This window comes from Panulirus ornatus, chromosome 6, assembly GCF_036320965.1.
Source record: "Panulirus ornatus isolate Po-2019 chromosome 6, ASM3632096v1, whole genome shotgun sequence".
NCBI lineage: Eukaryota > Metazoa > Arthropoda > Malacostraca > Decapoda > Palinuridae > Panulirus > Panulirus ornatus.
Window position 1 is genome coordinate 37382393 of NC_092229.1, and position 20500 is coordinate 37402892.

At 41.3% G+C, this 20500-nt stretch overlaps 1 protein-coding gene across 1 annotated transcript in view; it reads left to right on the plus strand.

Annotated features, from left to right (window-relative positions):
- Nucleotides 1-20500, plus strand: part of LOC139748906 (death-associated protein kinase 1-like) — a 1274027-nt gene that overhangs the window by 1198844 nt on the left and 54683 nt on the right. Inside the window, exon 26 of the mRNA XM_071662270.1 lies at nucleotides 8585-8794. Within this exon, the coding sequence (XP_071518371.1) occupies nucleotides 8585-8794 (210 nt within the window). The remainder of the gene's footprint in view (nucleotides 1-8584; nucleotides 8795-20500) is intronic.

A 20500-nucleotide genomic window follows, 5' to 3' on the forward strand; every position in this document is an offset into this window, starting at 1 on the left:
AAATCTTTTTCACTCCATCCATCCACCTCCAATTTGGTCTCCCACTTCTCGTTCCTTCCACCTGTGATACATATATCCTCTTTGTCACTCTTTCCTAACTCATTCTCTCCATGTGACCAAACCATTTCAATACACCCTCTTCTTGTCTCTCAACCACACTCCTTTTATTACCATATATCTCTCTTAACCTTTTATTACTTATTCGTTCAAACCACCTCACACCGCATATTGTCCTCATACATCTCATTTCCATCACATCCTCTCTCCGCAACACAACCCCATCTATAGCCCATGCCTTGCAACCATATAACATAGTTGGAACCACTATTCCTTCAAACATACCCAGTTTTGTTCTCCGAGATAACATTCTCGCCTTCCACACATTCTTCAATACTCCCAGAACCTTCGCCCCCTCCCCACCCTGTGACTCACTTCCGCTTCTATGGTTTCATCCGCTGCCAAATCCTCTCCCAGATATCTAAAGGACTTCACTTCCTCCAGTTTTTCTCCATTTAAACTTACCTCCCAATTGACTTGTCCTTCATTCCTACTGAACCTAATAACCTTGCTCTTATTCACATTCACTCTCAGCTTTCTTCTTTCACACACTTTACCAAACTCAGTCACCAGCTTCTGCAGTCTCTCACCCGAATCAGCCGCCAGCATTGTATCATCAGCGAACAACAACTGACTCCCTTCCCAAACCCTCTCATCCACAACAGACTGCATACTTACCCCTCTCTCCAAAACTCTTGCATTCACCTCCTTAAGAACCCCATCCATAAACAAATTAATCAATCATGGAGACATCAAGCACCCCTGCCGCAAACTGATATTCACTGGGAACCAGTGACTTTCCTCTCTTCCTACTCGTACACATGCCTTACATCCTCGATATAAAGTTTTCACTGCTTCTAGGAACTTGCTTCCCACACCATATACTCTTAATACCTTCCACAGAGCATATCTATCAACTCTTTCATATGCCTTCTCCAGAACCATAAATGCTACATACAACTCCATTTGTTTTTCTAAGTATTTCTCACATACTTTCTTCAAAGCAAGCACCTGATCCATACATCCTCTACCACTTCTGAAACCACACTGCTGTTCCCCAGTCTTATTCTCTGTACATACCCTGACCCTTTTAATCAATACTTATTGATATCAACATATACATATATACATACATGTACACATGCATACATATATACACATGTACATATTTATACTTGCTCACCTTCATCCATTCCTGGTGCCACCCCACCCCACAGGAAAGAGCACCACCACTCCCCTACATTAGTGAGGTAGCACCAGGAAGCAGACAAAAAAGGCCACATCCACTCGCACTCATTCTCTAACTGTCATGTGTAATGCACCGAAACCACAGCTCCCTATCCACATCCAAGCCACACAGGCCTTTCCATGGTTTACCTCAGACATTTCTTATTCCCTGGTTCAGTCCATTGACAGCCTGTTGACCCCAGCATACCACATCGTTCCAGTTCACCCCATTATGTGCATGCCTTTCACCCTCCTGCATATTTGGCCCTAATTGTTACAAATCTTTTTTCATCCCTCCACCTCTAATTTGGTTTTCCACTTCTTGTTCCCTCCTTCTCTGACACACATGTCCTCTTTGTCAACCTTTCCTCACTCATTCTCTCCATATGTCCAAACTGTTTCAACAAACCCTCTTCTGCTCTCTCAGCCACACTCTTTCATTACCACACATCTCTCTTACCCTTTCATTCCTTACTTGATCAAACCACATCACACCACATATTGTCCTCAAACATTTTATTTCCAACACATCCACCCTCTTGTGTACAACACTATTTCTAGCCCATATCTCACAACCACATAATATTGTTAGAACTACTGTTCCCTCAAACATACCTATTTTTGCTCTTCGAGATAACATTCTTTCTTTCCACAGCCAAAGCCAGGTTCCCACTTTATCAACCAGCCCCAGTGGAAGATGAGTAGCTGGATGGACTGTGGAATGACTACTGTGACGAAGCTTTGAATGTATATGGGCTTGACCAGGGGAAGCCTGTGAATGCCTCATGTTTAGTAGAGATATATGTTTAGTATTGATATAGTATATGTTAAGTAGTGATATGATATAAGGTCAAATGAATGGGATCCTTATTGGTACAGAAAAAGAGGGAGGGAAGGCAATTTCATGGGTACAATGAATAAAAGAAGGAAGGATTTCAAGAACCCTTCTGTTAATGCCAATTGCTTTATTGAGTCTCTTTGATGTAAGGCAAGACTATGTTGCTTACCTTTGTTTCTCTCTTCTTCAGTAAGGGACAGTTCCTCAGGATATCCAGATCATGCATTGATGGTATTAACCATTTTTTCTTTCTTATCCAGTTCTCTTGTGGTATGAAATTTTCTTCTGAATTGTATTATGAGATTGTTGAGTTAGGACCCATAGTGGGTGAAACAACCTTGAGTTCTAGAAGTGTTTTCAGCTTGTCATTCTCTTTAGCTGATATGGAATTCACAAATACAAGTCCCAGATCTTGCATGGTCCAAGATATTAGAAGCACTTTTGAATATCTGTATTTTTCATTTATTGACTCAAAACTCTCTTGATTTCTTCTTGAATATTCAGATTCTTTTGAGTTAGTACATTTTTTGGGTAAGGAGTTCCTTTCTAACCTTTGTGACCCAGTTTTCTCACAGTCAGAGGAGTTTTTTTTCTGGCCTTTAGCATATCAGTGGCTTAACATGAAACTCCTATTTTGATAAACTTTGTGCTGAGAGAAGAGTGGTGAGTTACAACAAATGTGAAGACATAAGATTACCCTCCATGGTCTGATTAGATTGGGTGAATCATTTTGATCACCACAAGTGTGGTGGGAAGCATTCTCAATTATCCAAGAATCTTAAAACTTCTCAATATGAAACAGTCCTACCTTGGAGCAAGAGACAAGTTTTTGTGAACTTCTCTTTATATGTGAGATAAAATGAGCTCAGAAAAGCTTTCCTTGGAATTTATCTGGGAAGTCTGTGGTTTTTCTTAAAATATGTGTATCAGTGATACCTTCGTCTAAGTGTGGAGGGATGATTATGTTATGGTGTTGAGGTTGACACTATCAAGGCAGAATGACCTTTATGTGACAAGATGATTCTTATGTGAATATTCTTGCTCTCCTTGACCATCTTAACCCTTAAACTGCAACATACATCATTTGTCAGTATGTCATCATCTGAAACTTGCATCATCTGAGACAAGATTTCTGTGCCACAGTATATGATTTAGTACCAAGTGTAGCATTCATAGAGGACATTACATGCCCCAGTGGGCCTCCTCACTCCACCCACACATCACGGAGGTGTATCTCTTTCTGAATAGAGGACCCATATTTGACTCCATCTCTTAGTGAGCCAGTACCATCTAATTCCCTTGGTATACATAGTGCATGAGAGAGGTCTCAAGTAAAGAAAAGAGTACAAGTGAAGTGTAAGCTGTATGGTAATTCTTAAATGACCTTATTTACTTACCTTATGTCAATGACTTACTTTTCCCATTGTTTGGAAATCCCAACTGCACCGTACATCACTTTTTGGTACATTTACTTTGCACTGTAGTGCAAGTGGTACATAAGGTGAGTCTGCAAAGTAAAGTGCTAGTGAAGTTAAACATTATATTGATTCATAGATAGATTTGTTAACTTTCTTAATGTCATTTATTCACTTTTTATGTTGTTCGGATATCCTAATTGTGAAATACATCATTTTTTGTGCATGATTAGCAGCTACATACATTGCCAAGACAATATTTCTTTGCCAGTGTTTGAAAACTTGTATCATAGGCTCAATAATCCGCTCACTCCTTGCTCCTTCCACCCCTGTTTGCTCCTCTCGCTTCTTTTCTGGTGTGCACTAAGGCTCATGGATAGACAGCCCCCAAAAGCTCACTTCAAGACTCCACTGTGGCATAACAAAAGGAAAAGAAAATATTTCATAATTGTTCATGCTTCTGTATGCACATCTTTATGAAAATGTAGCATGTTTTTAAGAGCATTTTTTTTTTTTTGTTCATACAGTGGTAGCTTGGTTTTACCAGTTATAAACTTGTAATATAGTTCAGTACTCCACTTCTTGCTCATGCCTTTTCCATTGCTATGCACTACTTGCATCTCTTACTTCCACCCTGCTCTGTACCAAGACACTTTACTAGGCAGCTCCTAGTACTCTCAATACAGCAAAAGAAAGATAGATAAAATTATTTAATCTTTAATTCCTTGTGTTTCTGTGCACATATCTTTATGAAAATGTAACATGTTTTTAGGATTTTTTGTCATGTTTTTTTGTGCATAAAGTAGCTGCCATGTCATGTTTTTTGTGCATAAAGTAGCAGCCATGTCATGTTTTTTGTGCATACAGTAGCAGCCATGTTGCCTTAGGGCTGCAGTGTAAGGGTTTATGTAGTTTTTCTCTGTTCATCTTCCCCCTGTTGGTGTGTTTTGATGAGTAACAGCAAAAAGTGACCCAAGAGAGAAATACAAGTTTTAGCATGTGGAATACTATTTCTCTCCATAGTAGCTGTTTTGTGAGCATTTTCCTGGTTGCCTTTCCTACCATTCCTTATCCTTTCATACAAGAAACCTTTCTCTACTCATTTGTTTTATATCTGTGATCTGAAGATAATGAGGTAAATCTTGACCAGTGGCCTGAGGATGATGACATCATTGTTGAGTGGAGAGTACTTGATTTGTCGAAGGATGGACTTGAGCTAAGCCATGTGTTAGATATCTGGCAGGTGGTTAACGAAGGTAAAGAGGTTTATAATCTCCCCTTATCCTAGGGGATAGGGGAGAAAGAACACTTCCCACGCATTCCTCACGTGTCGTAGAAGGCGACTAAAGGGGACGGGAGCGGGGGCCCAGAAACCCTCCCCTCCTTGTATTTTAACTTTCTAAAAGGGGAAACAGAAGAAAGAGTCACGCAGGGAGTGCTCATCCTCCTCGAAGGCTCAGATTGGGGTGTCTAAATGTGTGTGGATGTAACCAAGATGAGAAAAAAGGAGAGATAGGTAGTATGTTTGAGGAAAGGAACCTGGATGTTTTGGCTCTGAGTGAAACGAAGCTCAAGGGTAAGGGGGAAGAGTGGTTTGGGAATGTCTTGGGAATAAAGTCAGGGGTTAGTGAGAGGACAATAGCAAGAGAAGGAGTAGCAGTACTCCTGAAACAGGAGTTGTGGGAGTATGTGATAGAGTGTAAGAAAGTAAATTCTAGATTGATATGGGTAAAACTGAAAGTTGATGGAGAAAGATGGGTGATTATTGGTGCATATGCACCTGGGCATGAGAAGAAAGATCATGAAAGGCAGGTGTTTTGGGAGCAGCTGAATGAGTGTGTTAGTGGTTTTGATGCACGAGACCGGGTTATAGTGATGGGTGATTTGAATGGAAAGGTGAGTAATGTGGCAGTTGAGGGAATAATTGGTATACATGGGGTGTTCAGTGTTGTAAATGGAAATGGTGAAGAGCTTGTAGATTTATGTGCTGGAAAAGGACTGTTGATTGGGAATACCTGGTTTAAAAAGCAAGATATACATAAGTATACATATGTAAGTAGGAGAGATGGCCAGAGAGCGTTATTGGATTACGTGTTAATTGATAGATGCGTGAAAGAGAGACTTCTGGATGTTAATGTGCCAAGAGGTGTAACTGGAGGGATGTCTGATCATTATCTTGTGGAGGCAAAGGTGAAGATTTGTAGAGGTTTTCAGAAAAGAAGAGAGAATGTTGGGGTGAAGAGAGTGGTGAGAGTGAGTGAGCTTGGGAAGGAGACTTGTGTGAGGAAGTACCAGGAGAGACTGAGTACAGAATGGAAAAAGGTGAGAACAAAGGAGGTAAGGGGAGTGGGGGAGGAATGGGATGTATTTAGGGAAGCAGTGATGGCTTGCGCAAAAGATGCTTGTGGCATGAGAAATGTGGGAGGTGGGTTGATTAGAAAGGGTAGTGAGTGGTGGGATGAAGTAAGATTATTAGTGAAAGAGAAGAGAGAGGCATTTGGACGATTTTTGCAGGGAAAAAATGCAATTGAGTGGGAGATTTATAAAAGAAAGAGACAGGAGGTCAAGAGAAAGGTGCAAGAGGTGAAAAAGAGGGTAAATGAGAGTTATGTTGAGAGAGTATCATTAAATTTTAGGGAGAATAAAAAGATGTTTTGGGAGGTAAATAAAGTACATAAGACAATGGAGCGAATGGGAACTTTAGTGAAGGGGGCAAATGGGGAGGTGATAACAAGTAGTGGTGATGTGAGGAGATGGAGTGAGTATTTTGAAGGTTTGTTGAATGTGTTTGATGATAAAGTGGCAGATATAGGGTGTTTTGGTCGAGGTGGTGTGGAAAGTGAGAGGGTTAGGGAAAATGATTTGGTAAACAGAGAAGAGGTAGTAAAAGCTTTGTGGAAGATGAAAGCCAGCAAGGCAGCAGGTTTGGATGGTATTGCAGTGGAATTTATTGAAAAAGGGGGTGACTGTATTGTTGACTGGTTGGTAAGGTTATTTAATGTATGTATGATTCATGGTGAGGTGCCTGAGGATTGGCGTAATTCGTGCATAGTGCCATTGTACAAAGGCAAAGGGGATAAGAGTGACTGCTCAAATTTCAGAGGTATAAGTTTGTTGAGTATTCCTGGTAAATTATATGGGAGGGTATTGATTGAGAGGGTGAAGGCATGTACAGAGCATCAGATTGGGGAAGAGCAGTGTGGTTTCAGAAGTGGTAGAGGATGTGTGGATCAGGTGTTTGCTTTAAAGAATGTATGTGAGAAATACTTAGAAAAGCAAATGGATTTGTATGTAGCATTTATGGATCTGGAGAAGGCATATGATAGAGTTGATAGAGATGCTCTGTGGAAGGTATTAAGAATATATGGTGTGGGTGGCAAGTTGCTAGAAGCAGTGAAAAGCTTTTATCGAGGATGTAAGGCATGTGTACGTGTAGGAAGAGAGGAAAGTGATTGGTTCTCAGTGAATGTAGGTTTGTGGTAGGGGTGTGTGATGTCTCCATGGTTGTTTAATTTGTTTATGGATGGGGTTGTTAGGGAGGTGAATGCAAGAGTTTTGGAAAGAGGGGCAAGTATGCAGTCTGTTGGGGATGAGAGAGCTTGGGAAGTGAGTCAGTTGTTGTTCGCTGATGATACAGCGCTGGTGGCTGATTCATGTAAGAAACTGCAGAAGCTGGTGACTGAGTTTGGTAAAGTGTGTGAAAGAAGAAAGTTAAGAGTAAATGTGAATAAGAGCTAGGTTATTAGGTACAGTAGGGTTGAGGGTCAAGTCAATTGGGAGGTAAGTTTGAATGGAGAAAAACTTGGGGAAGTAAAGTGTTTTAGATATCTGGGAGTGGATCTGGCAGTGGATGGAACCATGGAAGCGGAAGTGAATCATCGGGTGGGGGAGGGGGCGAAAGTTCTGGGAGCCTTGAAGAATGTTTGGAAGTCGAGAACATTATCTCGGAAAGAAAAATTGGGTATGTTTGAAGGAATAGTGGTTCCAAAAATGTTGTATGGTTGCGAGGTGTGGGCTATGGATAGAGCTGTGCGCAGGAGGATGGATGTGCTGGAAATGAGATGTTTGAGGACAATATGTGGTGTGAGGTGGTTTGATCGAGTAAGTAATGTAAGGGTAAGAGAGATGTGTGGAAATAAAAAGAGTGTGGTTGAGAGAGCAGAAGAGGGTGTTTTGAAATGATTTGGTCACATGGAGAGAATGAGTGAGGAAAGATTGACCAAGAGGATATATGTGTCGGAAGTGGAGGGAACGAGGAGAAGTGGGAGACCAGATTGGAGGTGGAAAGATGGAGTGAAAAAGATTTTGAGTGATCGGGGCCTGAACATGCAGGAGGGTGAAAGGCGTGCAAGGAATAGAGTGAATTGGAACGATGTGGTATACTGGGGTCGACATGCTATCAATGGATTGAACCAGGGCATGTGAAGCGTCTGGGGTAAACCATGGAAAGTTCTGTGGGGCCTGAATGTAGAAGGGGAGCTGTGGTTTTGGTGCATTATTACATGACAGCTAGAGACTGAGTGTGAACGAATGTGGTGTTTGTTGTCTTTTCCGAGCACTACCTTGCACACATGAGGGGGGAGGGGGTGGTTATTCCATTTATGGCGAGGTGGCAATGGGAATAAATGAAGGCAGACAGTATGAATTATGTACATATGTATGTATGTATATGTCTGTGTGTGTATATATATGTGTACATTGAGATGTATAGGTATGTATATTTGCGTGTGTGGAAGTGTATGTATATACATGTGTATGTGGGTGGGTTGGGCCATTCTTTCATCAGTTTCCTTGTGCTACCTCACTAACGCGGGAGACAGCGACAAAGCAAAATAAAAAAGAAGAAATCTCGCTAATAAAAGATGTTGAGATGTTTCTAATCCCTAGATATCTGAGACATCTCTCATGGTTCACAAGACACCACCTCAGAGAGAAATAGTTTTTCTTCAAAACGTATGTACTTTTATTATGACAGTGAACTTTTCAATCTTTTGAGTTGTGTTGTACTGTTATTCTATACTACCTATTAACTTTCTTTTACTCATAGGTACTTGTGGAGATGTGTCCTGGTCTTGTTTTAGAAAAACATGTCTTGAGTGCTGAGCAACTTAGTGGCCATGCATCGACTGTGTATGCTTGGCCACCAGCAGATATCTACACAACCTTGCTTAGTAATGGTGTGCGTGCATCTTTACACAACCCGTTAACAGAGAAAGAAGAAGCATTCATCCAGTTGGTTTGCTTTGGATCTCAAGATGTGAGTTTCATTAATATGGTTGCAGTTAGCATACCTCTAGTACTTGATACTGAAAGAGTACTCTTGATTGTAATGTAGCCAATGAAAGCTATTTTTGTACTCATGCATTTTGTGTGGATGTATTGTTTCATATTTTTGAGATATAGAAATGCTATAATCCCTGATTTAATCAATCATGATAGTTTATTTCTTTTATTTTGTTGTTCCTAGTCCTTTATTTGGCAGTTTTACATAAAAGAACAGATGTTTTCAGTTACTCGCAACTTGTGGAATGGGCTCACAGTATGAACATTATGTATACATTCATCTGAATGTCCAGATATTTACAGCTTAATATGATTAGCTTCAGGTCTTTCAAGCCAGTCTATGGATTCCAGTCATTCATTTTTAAAAGTCTGTTGGAATATGCATGCATTCCTCACGTGTCGTAGAAGGCGACTAAAGGGATGTCTAAATGTGTGTGAATGTAACCAAGATGAGAACAAAGGAGAGATAGGTAGTATGTTTGAGGAAATTAACCTGGATGTTTAGGCTTTGAGTGAAACGTAGCTCAAGGGTAAAGGGGGAGAGTGGTTTGGAAATGTTTTGGGAGTAAAGTCAGGGGTTGGTGAGAGGACAAGAGACAAGAGCAAGGTAAGGAGTAGCACTACTCCTGAAACAGAAGTGGTGGGAGTATGTGATAGAGTGTAAGAAAGTAAACTTTAGATTGATATGGGTAAAACTGAAAGTGGATGGAGAGGAGGGGTGATTATTGGTGCATATGCATCTGGGCATGAGAAGAAAGATCATGAGAGGCAAGTGTTTTGGGAGCAGCTGAGTGAGTGTGTTAGTAGGTTTTGATGCACGAGACTGGTTATAGTAGTGATGGGTGATTTGAATGGAAAGGTGAGTAATGTGGCAGTTCAGGGAATAATTGGTGTACATGAGGTGTTCAGTGTTGTAAACAGGAAATGGTGAAGAGCTTGTAGATTTATGTGCTGAAAAAGGACTGGTGATTGGGAATACCTGGTTTAAAAAGAGAGATATACATAAGTATACTTATGTAAGTAGGAGAGATTGCCAGAGTGCGTTAATGGATTACGTGTTAATTGATAGATGCGTGAAAGAGAGACTTCTGGATGTTAATGTGCCAAGAGGTGCAACTGGAGGGATGTCTGAGCATTATCTTGTGGAGGCAAAGGTGAAGATTTGTAGAGGTTTTCAGAACGAAGAGAGAATGTTGGGGTGAAGAGAGTGATGAGAGTAAGTGAGCTTGGGAAGGAGACTTGTGTGAGGAAGTACCAGGAGAGACTGAGTACAGAATGGAAAAAGGTGAGAACAAAGGAGGTAAGGGGAGTGGGGGAGGAATGGGATGTATTTAGGGAAGCAGTGATGGCTTGCGCAAAAGATGCTTGTGGCATGAGAAATGTGGGAGGTGGGTTGATTAGAAAGGGTAGTGAGTGGTGGGATGAAGTAAGATTATTAGTGAAAGAGAAGAGAGAGGCATTTGGACGATTTTTGCAGGGAAAAAATGCAATTGAGTGGGAGATTTATAAAAGAAAGAGACAGGAGGTCAAGAGAAAGGTGCAAGAGGTGAAAAAGAGGGTAAATGAGAGTTATGTTGAGAGAGTATCATTAAATTTTAGGGAGAATAAAAAGATGTTTTGGAGAGGTAAATAAAGTACTTAAGACAATGGAGCGAATGGGAACTTTAGTGAAGGGGGCAAATGGGGAGGTGATAACAAGTAGTGGTGATGTGAGGAGATCGGAGTGAGTATTTTGAAGGTTTGTTGAATGTGTTTGATGATAGAGTGGCAGATATAGGGTGTTTTGGTCGAGGTGGTGTGTGAAGTGAGAGGGTTAGGGAAATGATTTGGTAAACAGAGAAGAGGTAGTAAAAGCTTTGCTGAAGATGAAAGCCAGCAAGGCAGCAGGTTTGGATGGTATTGCAGTGGAATTTATTGAAAAAAGGGAGGTGACTGTATTGTTGACTGGTTGGTAAGGTTATTTAATGTATGTATGACTCATGGTGAGGTGCCTGAGGATTGGCGTAATGCTTGCATAGTGCCATTGTACAAAGGCAAAGGGGATAAGAGTGACTGCTCAAATTTCAGAGGTATAAGTTTGTTGAGTATTCCTGGTAAATTATATGGGAGGGTATTGATTGAGAGGGTGAAGGCATGTACAGAGCATCAGATTGGGGAAGAGCAGTGTGGTTTCAGAAGTGGTAGAGGATGTGTGGATCAGGTGTTTGCTTTAAAGAATGTATGTGAGAAATACTTAGAAAAGCAAATGGATTTGTATGTAGCATTTATGGATCTGGAGAAGGCATATGATAGAGTTGATAGAGATGCTCTGTGGAAGGTATTAAGAATATATGGTGTGGGAGGCAAGTTGCTAGAAGCAGTGAAAAGCTTTTATCGAGGATGTAAGGCATGTGTACGTGTAGGAAGAGAGGAAAGTGATTGGTTCTCAGTGAATGTAGGTTTGTGGTAGGGGTGTGTGATGTCTCCATGGTTGTTTAATTTGTTTATGGATGGGGTTGTTAGGGAGGTGAATGAAAGAGTTTTGGAAAGAGGGGCAAGTATGCAGTCTGTTGGGGATGAGAGAGCTTGGGAAGTGAGTCAGTTGTTGTTCGCTGATGATACAGCGCTGGTGGCTGATTCATGTAAGAAACTGCAGAAGCTGGTGACTGAGTTTGGTAAAGTGTGTGAAAGAAGAAAGTTAAGAGTAAATGTGAATAAGAGCTAGGTTATTAGGTACAGTAGGGTTGAGGGTCAAGTCAATTGGGAGGTAAGTTTGAATGGAGAAAAACTTGGGGAAGTAAAGTGTTTTAGATATCTGGGAGTGGATCTGGCAGTGGATGGAACCATGGAAGCGGAAGTGAATCATCGGGTGGGGGAGGGGGCGAAAGTTCTGGGAGCCTTGAAGAATGTTTGGAAGTCGAGAACATTATCTCGGAAAGAAAAATTGGGTATGTTTGAAGGAATAGTGGTTCCAAAAATGTTGTATGGTTGCGAGGTGTGGGCTATGGATAGAGCTGTGCGCAGGAGGATGGATGTGCTGGAAATGAGATGTTTGAGGACAATATGTGGTGTGAGGTGGTTTGATCGAGTAAGTAATGTAAGGGTAAGAGAGATGTGTGGAAATAAAAAGAGTGTGGTTGAGAGAGCAGAAGAGGGTGTTTTGAAATGATTTGGTCACATGGAGAGAATGAGTGAGGAAAGATTGACCAAGAGGATATATGTGTCGGAAGTGGAGGGAACGAGGAGAAGTGGGAGACCAGATTGGAGGTGGAAAGATGGAGTGAAAAAGATTTTGAGTGATCGGGGCCTGAACATGCAGGAGGGTGAAAGGCGTGCAAGGAATAGAGTGAATTGGAACGATGTGGTATACTGGGGTCGACATGCTATCAATGGATTGAACCAGGGCATGTGAAGCGTCTGGGGTAAACCATGGAAAGTTCTGTGGGGCCTGAATGTGGAAGGGGAGCTGTGGTTTTGGTGCATTATTACATGACAGCTAGAGACTGAGTGTGAACGAATGTGGTGTTTGTTGTCTTTTCCGAGCACTACCTTGCACACATGAGGGGGGGAGGGGGTGGTTATTCCATTTATGGCGAGGTGGCAATGGGAATAAATGAAGGCAGACAGTATGAATTATGTACATGTGTATGTATGTATATGTCTGTGTGTGTATATATATGTGTACATTGAGATGTATAGGTATGTATATTTGCGTGTGTGGAAGTGTATGTATATACATGTGTATGTGGGTGGGTTGGGCCATTCTTTCATCAGTTTCCTTGTGCTACCTCACTAACGCGGGAGACAGCGACAAAGCAAAATAAAAAAGAAGAAATCTCGCTAATAAAAGATGTTGAGATGTTTCTAATCCCTAGATATCTGAGACATCTCTCATGGTTCACAAGACACCACCTCAGAGAGAAATAGTTTTTCTTCAAAACGTATGTACTTTTATTATGACAGTGAACTTTTCAATCTTTTGAGTTGTGTTGTACTGTTATTCTATACTACCTATTAACTTTCTTTTACTCATAGGTACTTGTGGAGATGTGTCCTGGTCTTGTTTTAGAAAAACATGTCTTGAGTGCTGAGCAACTTAGTGGCCATGCATCGACTGTGTATGCTTGGCCACCAGCAGATATCTACACAACCTTGCTTAGTAATGGTGTGCGTGCATCTTTACACAACCCGTTAACAGAGAAAGAAGAAGCATTCATCCAGTTGGTTTGCTTTGGATCTCAAGATGTGAGTTTCATTAATATGGTTGCAGTTAGCATACCTCTAGTACTTGATACTGAAAGAGTACTCTTGATTGTAATGTAGCCAATGAAAGCTATTTTTGTACTCATGCATTTTGTGTGGATGTATTGTTTCATATTTTTGAGATATAGAAATGCTATAATCCCTGATTTAATCAATCATGATAGTTTATTTCTTTTATTTTGTTGTTCCTAGTCCTTTATTTGGCAGTTTTACATAAAAGAACAGATGTTTTCAGTTACTCGCAACTTGTGGAATGGGCTCACAGTATGAACATTATGTATACATTCATCTGAATGTCCAGATATTTACAGCTTAATATGATTAGCTTCAGGTCTTTCAAGCCAGTCTATGGATTCCAGTCATTCATTTTTAAAAGTCTGTTGGAATATGCATGCATTCCTCACGTGTCGTAGAAGGCGACTAAAGGGATGTCTAAATGTGTGTGAATGTAACCAAGATGAGAACAAAGGAGAGATAGGTAGTATGTTTGAGGAAATTAACCTGGATGTTTAGGCTTTGAGTGAAACGTAGCTCAAGGGTAAAGGGGGAGAGTGGTTTGGAAATGTTTTGGGAGTAAAGTCAGGGGTTGGTGAGAGGACAAGAGACAAGAGCAAGGTAAGGAGTAGCACTACTCCTGAAACAGAAGTGGTGGGAGTATGTGATAGAGTGTAAGAAAGTAAACTTTAGATTGATATGGGTAAAACTGAAAGTGGATGGAGAGGAGGGGTGATTATTGGTGCATATGCATCTGGGCATGAGAAGAAAGATCATGAGAGGCAAGTGTTTTGGGAGCAGCTGAGTGAGTGTGTTAGTAGTTTTGATGCACGAGACTGGTTTATAGTAGTGATGGGTGATTTGAATGGAAAGGTGAGTAATGTGGCAGTTCAGGGAATAATTGGTGTACATGAGGTGTTCAGTGTTGTAAACAGAAATGGTGAAGAGCTTGTAGATTTATGTGCTGAAAAAGGACTGGTGATTGGGAATACCTGGTTTGAAAAGAGAGATATACATAAGTATACTTATGTAAGTAGGAGAGATTGCCAGAGTGCGTTAATGGATTACGTGTTAATTGATAGATGCGTGAAAGAGAGACTTCTGGATGTTAATGTGCCAAGAGGTGCAACTGGAGGGATGTCCTGAGCATTATCTTGTGGAGGCAAAGGTGAAGATTTGTAGAGGTTTTCAGAACGGAAGAGAGAATGTTGGGGTGAAAAGAGTGATGAGAGTAAGTGAGCTTGGGAAGGAGACTTGTGTGGGGAAGTACCAGGAGGGACTGAGTGCAGAATGGAAAAAGGTGAGAAGAAAGGATGTAAGGGGAGTGGAGGAGGAATGGGATGTATTTAGGGAAGCAGTGATGTCTTGCGCAAAAGATGCTTGTGGCATGAGAAGCGTGGGAGGTGGGTTGATTAGAAAGGGTAGTGAGTGGTGGGATGAAGAAGTAAGATTATTAGTGAAAGAGAAGAGAGAGAGGCATTTGGATGATTTTTGCAGGAAAATAGTGCAAATGAGTGGGAGATGCATAAAAGAAGGAGGCAGGAGGTCAAGAGAAAGGTGCAAGAGGTGAAAAAGAGGGCAAATGAAAGTTGGGATGAGAGAGAGTATTATTGAATTTTAGGGAGAATAAAAAGACGTTTTGGAAGGAGGTAAATAAAGTGTGTAAGACAAGAGAACAAATGGGAACATCAGTGAAGGGGGCTAATGGGGAGGTGATAACAAGTAGTGGTGATGTGAGAAGGAGATCGAGTGAGCAGTTTGAAGGTTTGTTGAATGTGTTTGATGATAGAGTGGCAGATATAGGGTGTTTTGGTCAAGGTGGTGTGTGAAGTGAGAGGGTTAAGGTGAATGATTTGGTAAACAGAGAAGAGGTAGTAAAAGCTTTGCAGAAGATGAAAACCAGCAAGGCAGCGGGTTTGGATGGTATTGCAGTGGAATTTATTAAAAAAGGAGGTGACTGTACGGTTGACTGGTTGGTAAGGATATTTAATGTATGTGTGACTCATGGTGAGGTGCCTGAGGATTGGCAGAATGCATGCATAGTGCCATTGTACAAAGGTAAAGGGGATAAGAGTGACTGCTCAAATTACAGAGATATAAGTTTGTTGAGTATTCCTGGGAAATTATATGGGAGGGTATTGATTGAGAGGGTGAAGGCATGTACAGAGCATCAGAATGGGGAAGAGCAGTGTGGTTTGAGAAGTGGTAGAGGATGTGTGGGTCAGGTGTTTGCTTTGAAGAATGTATGTGAGAATTACTTAAAAAAGCAAATGGATTTGTATGTAGCATTTATGGATCTGGTGAAGGCATACGATAGAGTTGATAAAGATGCTCTATGGAAGGTATTAAGAATATATGGTGTGGGAGGCAAGTTGCTAGAAGCAGTGAAAAGCTTTTATCGAGGATGTAAAGCATGTGTACAGATAGGAAGAGAGGAAGGTGATTGGTTCTCAGTAAATGTTGGTTTGCGGTAGGGATGCGTGATGTCTCCATGGTTGTTTAATTTGTTTATGGATGGGGTAGTTAGGGTGATAAATGCAAGAGTTTTGGAGAGAGGAGCAAGTTTGCAGTCTGTTGTGGATGAGATAGCTTGGGAAGTGAGTCAGTTGTTGTTTGCTGATGATACAGCACTGGTGGCTGATTTGGATGAGAAACTGCAGAAGCTGGTGACTGAGTTTAGTAAAGTGTGTGACAGAAGAAAGCTGAGAGTAAATGTGATTAAGAGCATGGATAAGGGACAAGTCAATTGGGAGGTAAGTTTGAACGGAGAAAAACTGGAAGAAGTGAAGAGTTTTAGATATCTGGGAGTGGATTTGGCAGCAGATGGAACCATGGAAGCAGAAGTGAGTCACAGGGTGGGGAGGGGGGCGAAAATTCTGGGAGTGTTGAAAAATGTGTGGGAGGTGAGAACATTGTCTCGTAAAGCAAAAATGGGTATGTTTGAAGGAATAGTGGTTCCAGCAATGTTATATGGTTGCGAGGCATGGGCTATAGATAAAGTTGTATGGAGGAGGGTGGATGTGTTGGAAATGAGATGTTTGAGGACAATATGTGGTGTGAGGTGGTTTGATCGAGTAAGTAATGAAAGGGTAAGAGAGATGTGTGGTAATAAAAAGAGTGGTTGAGAGAGCAGGAGAGGGTGTTTTGAAATGGTTTAGTAACATGGAGAGAATGAGTGAGGAAAGATTGACAAAGAGGTTTTGTGTGTCAGAGGTGGAGGGAACAAGGAGAAGTGGGAGACCAAATAGGTGAAAAGATGGAGTGAAAAAGATTTTGAGCGAATGGGGCCTGAACGTGCAGGAGGGTGAAAGGCGTGCAAGGAATAGAGTGAATTGGAACGATGTGGTATACTGGGGTCGATGTGCTCTCAATGGATTTAACCAGGGCAAGTGAAGCATATGGGGTAAACCATGTAAAGTTTTGTGAGGCCTGGATGTGGAAAGGGAGCTGTGGTTTCGGTGCATTATACATGACAGCTAGAGACTGAGTGTGAAAGAATGTGGCCTTTGTTGTCTTTTCCTAGCGCTACCTTGCACGCATGCGGGGGGGAGGGGTTGTCATTTCATGTGTGGCGGGGTGGCGACGGGAATGAATAAAGGCAGCAAGTATGAATTATGTACATGTGTCTATATGTATATGTCTGTGTATCTATATATATGTATACGTTGGAATGTATAGGTATGTATATGTGCGTGTGTGGACATGTATGTATATACATGTGTATGTGGGTGGGTTGGGCCATTCTTTCGTCTGTTTCTTTGCGCTACCTCGCAAACACAGGATACAGCGACAAAGTATAATAATGATAATAATAACTCAAGTTTTCCATCCAATGTACTTTCGGCAAATACTTCTTTACCAATCCTTGAAAATGACCGAGTTTAGAGAGCTAAACCCATTCTTGTAGACTCTTAGGCTGTCAGTTTAATTTAGAGATTAGCTTAACATGAAAAGGATAGATATTGATTATATAATTGACAATATAAGAAGCATAGAAGTGGTAGAGGATGTGTGGATCAGGTGTTTGCTTTGAAGAATGTATGTGAGAAATACTTAGAAAAGCAAATGGATTTGTATGTAGCATTTATGGATCTGGAGAAGGCATATGATAGAGTTGATAGAGATGCTCTGTGGAAGGTATTAAGAATATATGGTGTGGGAGGCAAGTTGTTAGAAGCAGTGAAAAGTTTTTATCGAGGATGTAAGGCATGTGTACGTGTAGGAAGAGAGGAAAGTGATTGGTTCTCAGTGAATGTAGGTTTGCGGCAGGGGTGTGTGATGTCTCCATGGTTGTTTAATTTGTTTATGGATGGGGTTGTTAGGGAGGTAAATGCAAGAGTCCTGGAAAGAGGGGCAAGTATGAAGTCTGTTGGGGATGAGAGAGCTTGGGAAGTGAGTCAGTTGTTGTTCGCTGATGATACAGCGCTGGTGGCTGATTCATGTGAGAAACTGCAGAAGCTGGTGACTGAGTTTGGTAAAGTGTGTGGAAGAAGAAAGTTAAGAGTAAATGTGAATAAGAGCAAGGTTATTAGGTACAGTAGGGTTGAGGGTCAAGTCAATTGGGAGGTGAGTTTGAATGGAGAAAAACTGGAGGAAGTGAAGTGTTTTAGATATCTGGGAGTGGATCTGTCAGCGGATGGAACCATGGAAGCGGAAGTGGATCATAGGGTGGGGGAGGGGGCGAAAATTTTGGGAGCCTTGAAAAATGTGTGGAAGTCGAGAACATTATCTCGGAAAGCAAAAATGGGTATGTTTGAAGGAATAGTGGTTCCAACAATGTTGTATGGTTGCGAGGCGTGGGCTATGGATAGAGTTGTGCGCAGGAGGATGGATGTGCTGGAAATGAGATGTTTGAGGACAATGTGTGGTGTGAGGTGGTTTGATCGAGTAAGTAACGTAAGGGTAAGAGAGATGTGTGGAAATAAAAAGAGCGTGGTTGAGAGAGGAGAAGAGGGTGTTTTGAAATGGTTTGGGCACATGGAGAGAATGAGTGAGGAAAGATTGACCAAGAGGATATATGTGTCGGAGGTGGAGGGAACGAGGAGAAGAGGGAGACCAAATTGGAGGTGGAAAGATGGAGTGAAAAAGATTTTGTGTGATCGGGGCCTGAACATGCAGGAGGGTGAAAGGAGGGCAAGGAATAGAGTGAATTGGAGCGATGTGGTATACAGGGGTTGACGTGCTGTCAGTGGAGTGAATCAAGGCATGTGAAGCGTCTGGGGTAAACCATGGAAAGCTGTGTAGGTATGTATATTTGCGTGTGTGGACGTGTGTATGTACATGTGTATGGGGGGGGGTTGGGCCATTTCTTTCGTCTGTTTCCTTGCGCTACCTCGCAAACGCGGGAGACAGCGACAAAGTATAAAAAAAAAAAAAAAAAAAAAAGAAGCATAGAAATTATATAGTATAGGTTGAGCCCCTCTTATGTGGCATTCTACTAAGTGAATGAATGGATGATGATGATAGAAAAGATCCCTTAGAGAAGGGGGACAGAAGGGGAAGGGAAAAAGTGGAAGAATCAGTTTTGAGTAAGTGAGATTTAATAGAAGGTAAAATGGGAAGGGAAAAGTGGAAGGGTCAGTTTTAAGGAAGTGAGATTTCGTAGATCAAATGGGAATGAAAAAAGTGGAAGGGTCAGTTTTGAGGAAGTGAGATTTAGTAGAAGGTAAAAAGCATTGAATGGACTTGTTGTGGATAAGAAAGGACAGGACAACTGAGGAAGGGAAGGTTGGAGATGTATGGATGTGTATGCATGTGCAGCACAATCCCTGATGGACAGTTAGGCTTGGTTGATTCCCAAAGGGAGAGAAATTACATAAGCAAGAGACAGCACAGTTTTTGGGAAAGGAGGTCATATGAAAAAAAAAAACTCCTAGATCTTTTGAGAGAGTGAGCTCTGTCTGAGACAAAAGGGTAGGCTGTTTGGATTGTTTGTATCTGAATTGCCACGAAGCATTTGACACTGTACTGCATGGGAGGCTGATTATGAAGCTGGATCACCAGGCAGGAATCGGGGGGGGGGGGGGGGGGGGGGGAGCTTTTCCACTGGATAGAGATTATCTTGGTGGAAGGGAAAAGATTGTATGTCAGAGAAACCTTCTCTAAATGGATCAAGGTGACCAGTGGTGTACCAAAGGGTTCAGTTTTGATCTATGTAAATGACTTAGCTAAAGGTATAGACTCCAACCTGAATATGTTTGCAGATGATGCAAGGGAGCTTTTCCACTGGATAGAGATTATCTTGGTGGAAGGGAAAAGATTGTATGTCAGAGAAACCTTCTCTAAATGGATCAAGGTGACCAGTGGTGTACCAAAGGGTTTAGTTTTGATCTATGTAAATGACTTAGCTAAAGGTATAGACTCCAACCTGAATATGTTTGCAGATGATGCAAGGGTCATGAGGGAAATGAAAAGTTATGAGGAGTGCATCATCTTAAAAGGGGACCCAAACAAATTCCAAAGTTAGTCAGATACATGGTTGAAGTTCAGCCTGAGCTAATTCAAAGTAATGATGAAGAGACAGAGTGAAAAATGGCCTCAGTGTGTGTGACAGACTTAGGAGCCTATATCATCCCTGTTTGTCATCAGAGTCACACATTAAGAGACTAGTTACATAGACAAATGTGACTAGCAAATATTAAAAGAGGTTCCAAGTACATGGTTCAGAAAATATTTAGCAAGCTGTTCTTATTCTACATAAGGTCAAAACTAGTAGTTGCTTTTCAAGTTTGGTCTTTGCACAAAAAAACACAAAGAGCTGATAGAGAAGGTCTTGAGGAAGGCAGCAAAGATGATAATAGAAATAAGAGAGCAGGGAACTAGGAAAGACTGAAGCCATTGATATTGCCCACCCTGGAAGAGTGAGGGATGAATTGCTCATAACCTCTAAATTGTTAAACCAGATTGATGATGTAAACAGTGAACAGTTTTTCAAAAGACTTAGGGAAAGGGCAACCAGAGGACATAACATGAAGTAAGACTTTTTTTTATGTTGAAGGCTCTAATCATGGACAAAAGTCCACATCAAGGTCAGGCCTTAATTGAAATATAGAGAGAAGAATGAAAAGGAAAAAGAAAAGACAAGGGAAAGTATTTACAAATTTTTGAGAAAGTGAAAAACCTGTCTTTTGAAATGTGCCAGGTCATAATTATTGGGAAAGACATGAGAAGGCAGAGAGTTTCAAAGCTTCGACATTTAGTGAAAGAGGAAGGTATCAAAATAGCCCACCCATGAGATGCTGATGGCCACACAATAATCATGTGATGCAGCAGCTTGCCAAGTATTGTGTGGTCTAGGTAATGGTGTAGGCACACAAGTAGCCAGCTCTTGGGAGCAAAAACCAAAGTAATGTTTATAGAAGAGGGAAAGTGAACCAACATTGCAGCTTAGGGCAAGAGGGTCAAGTTTGGAATTTAGTTTGGGACAGTTTGTAAGTCAGACCAC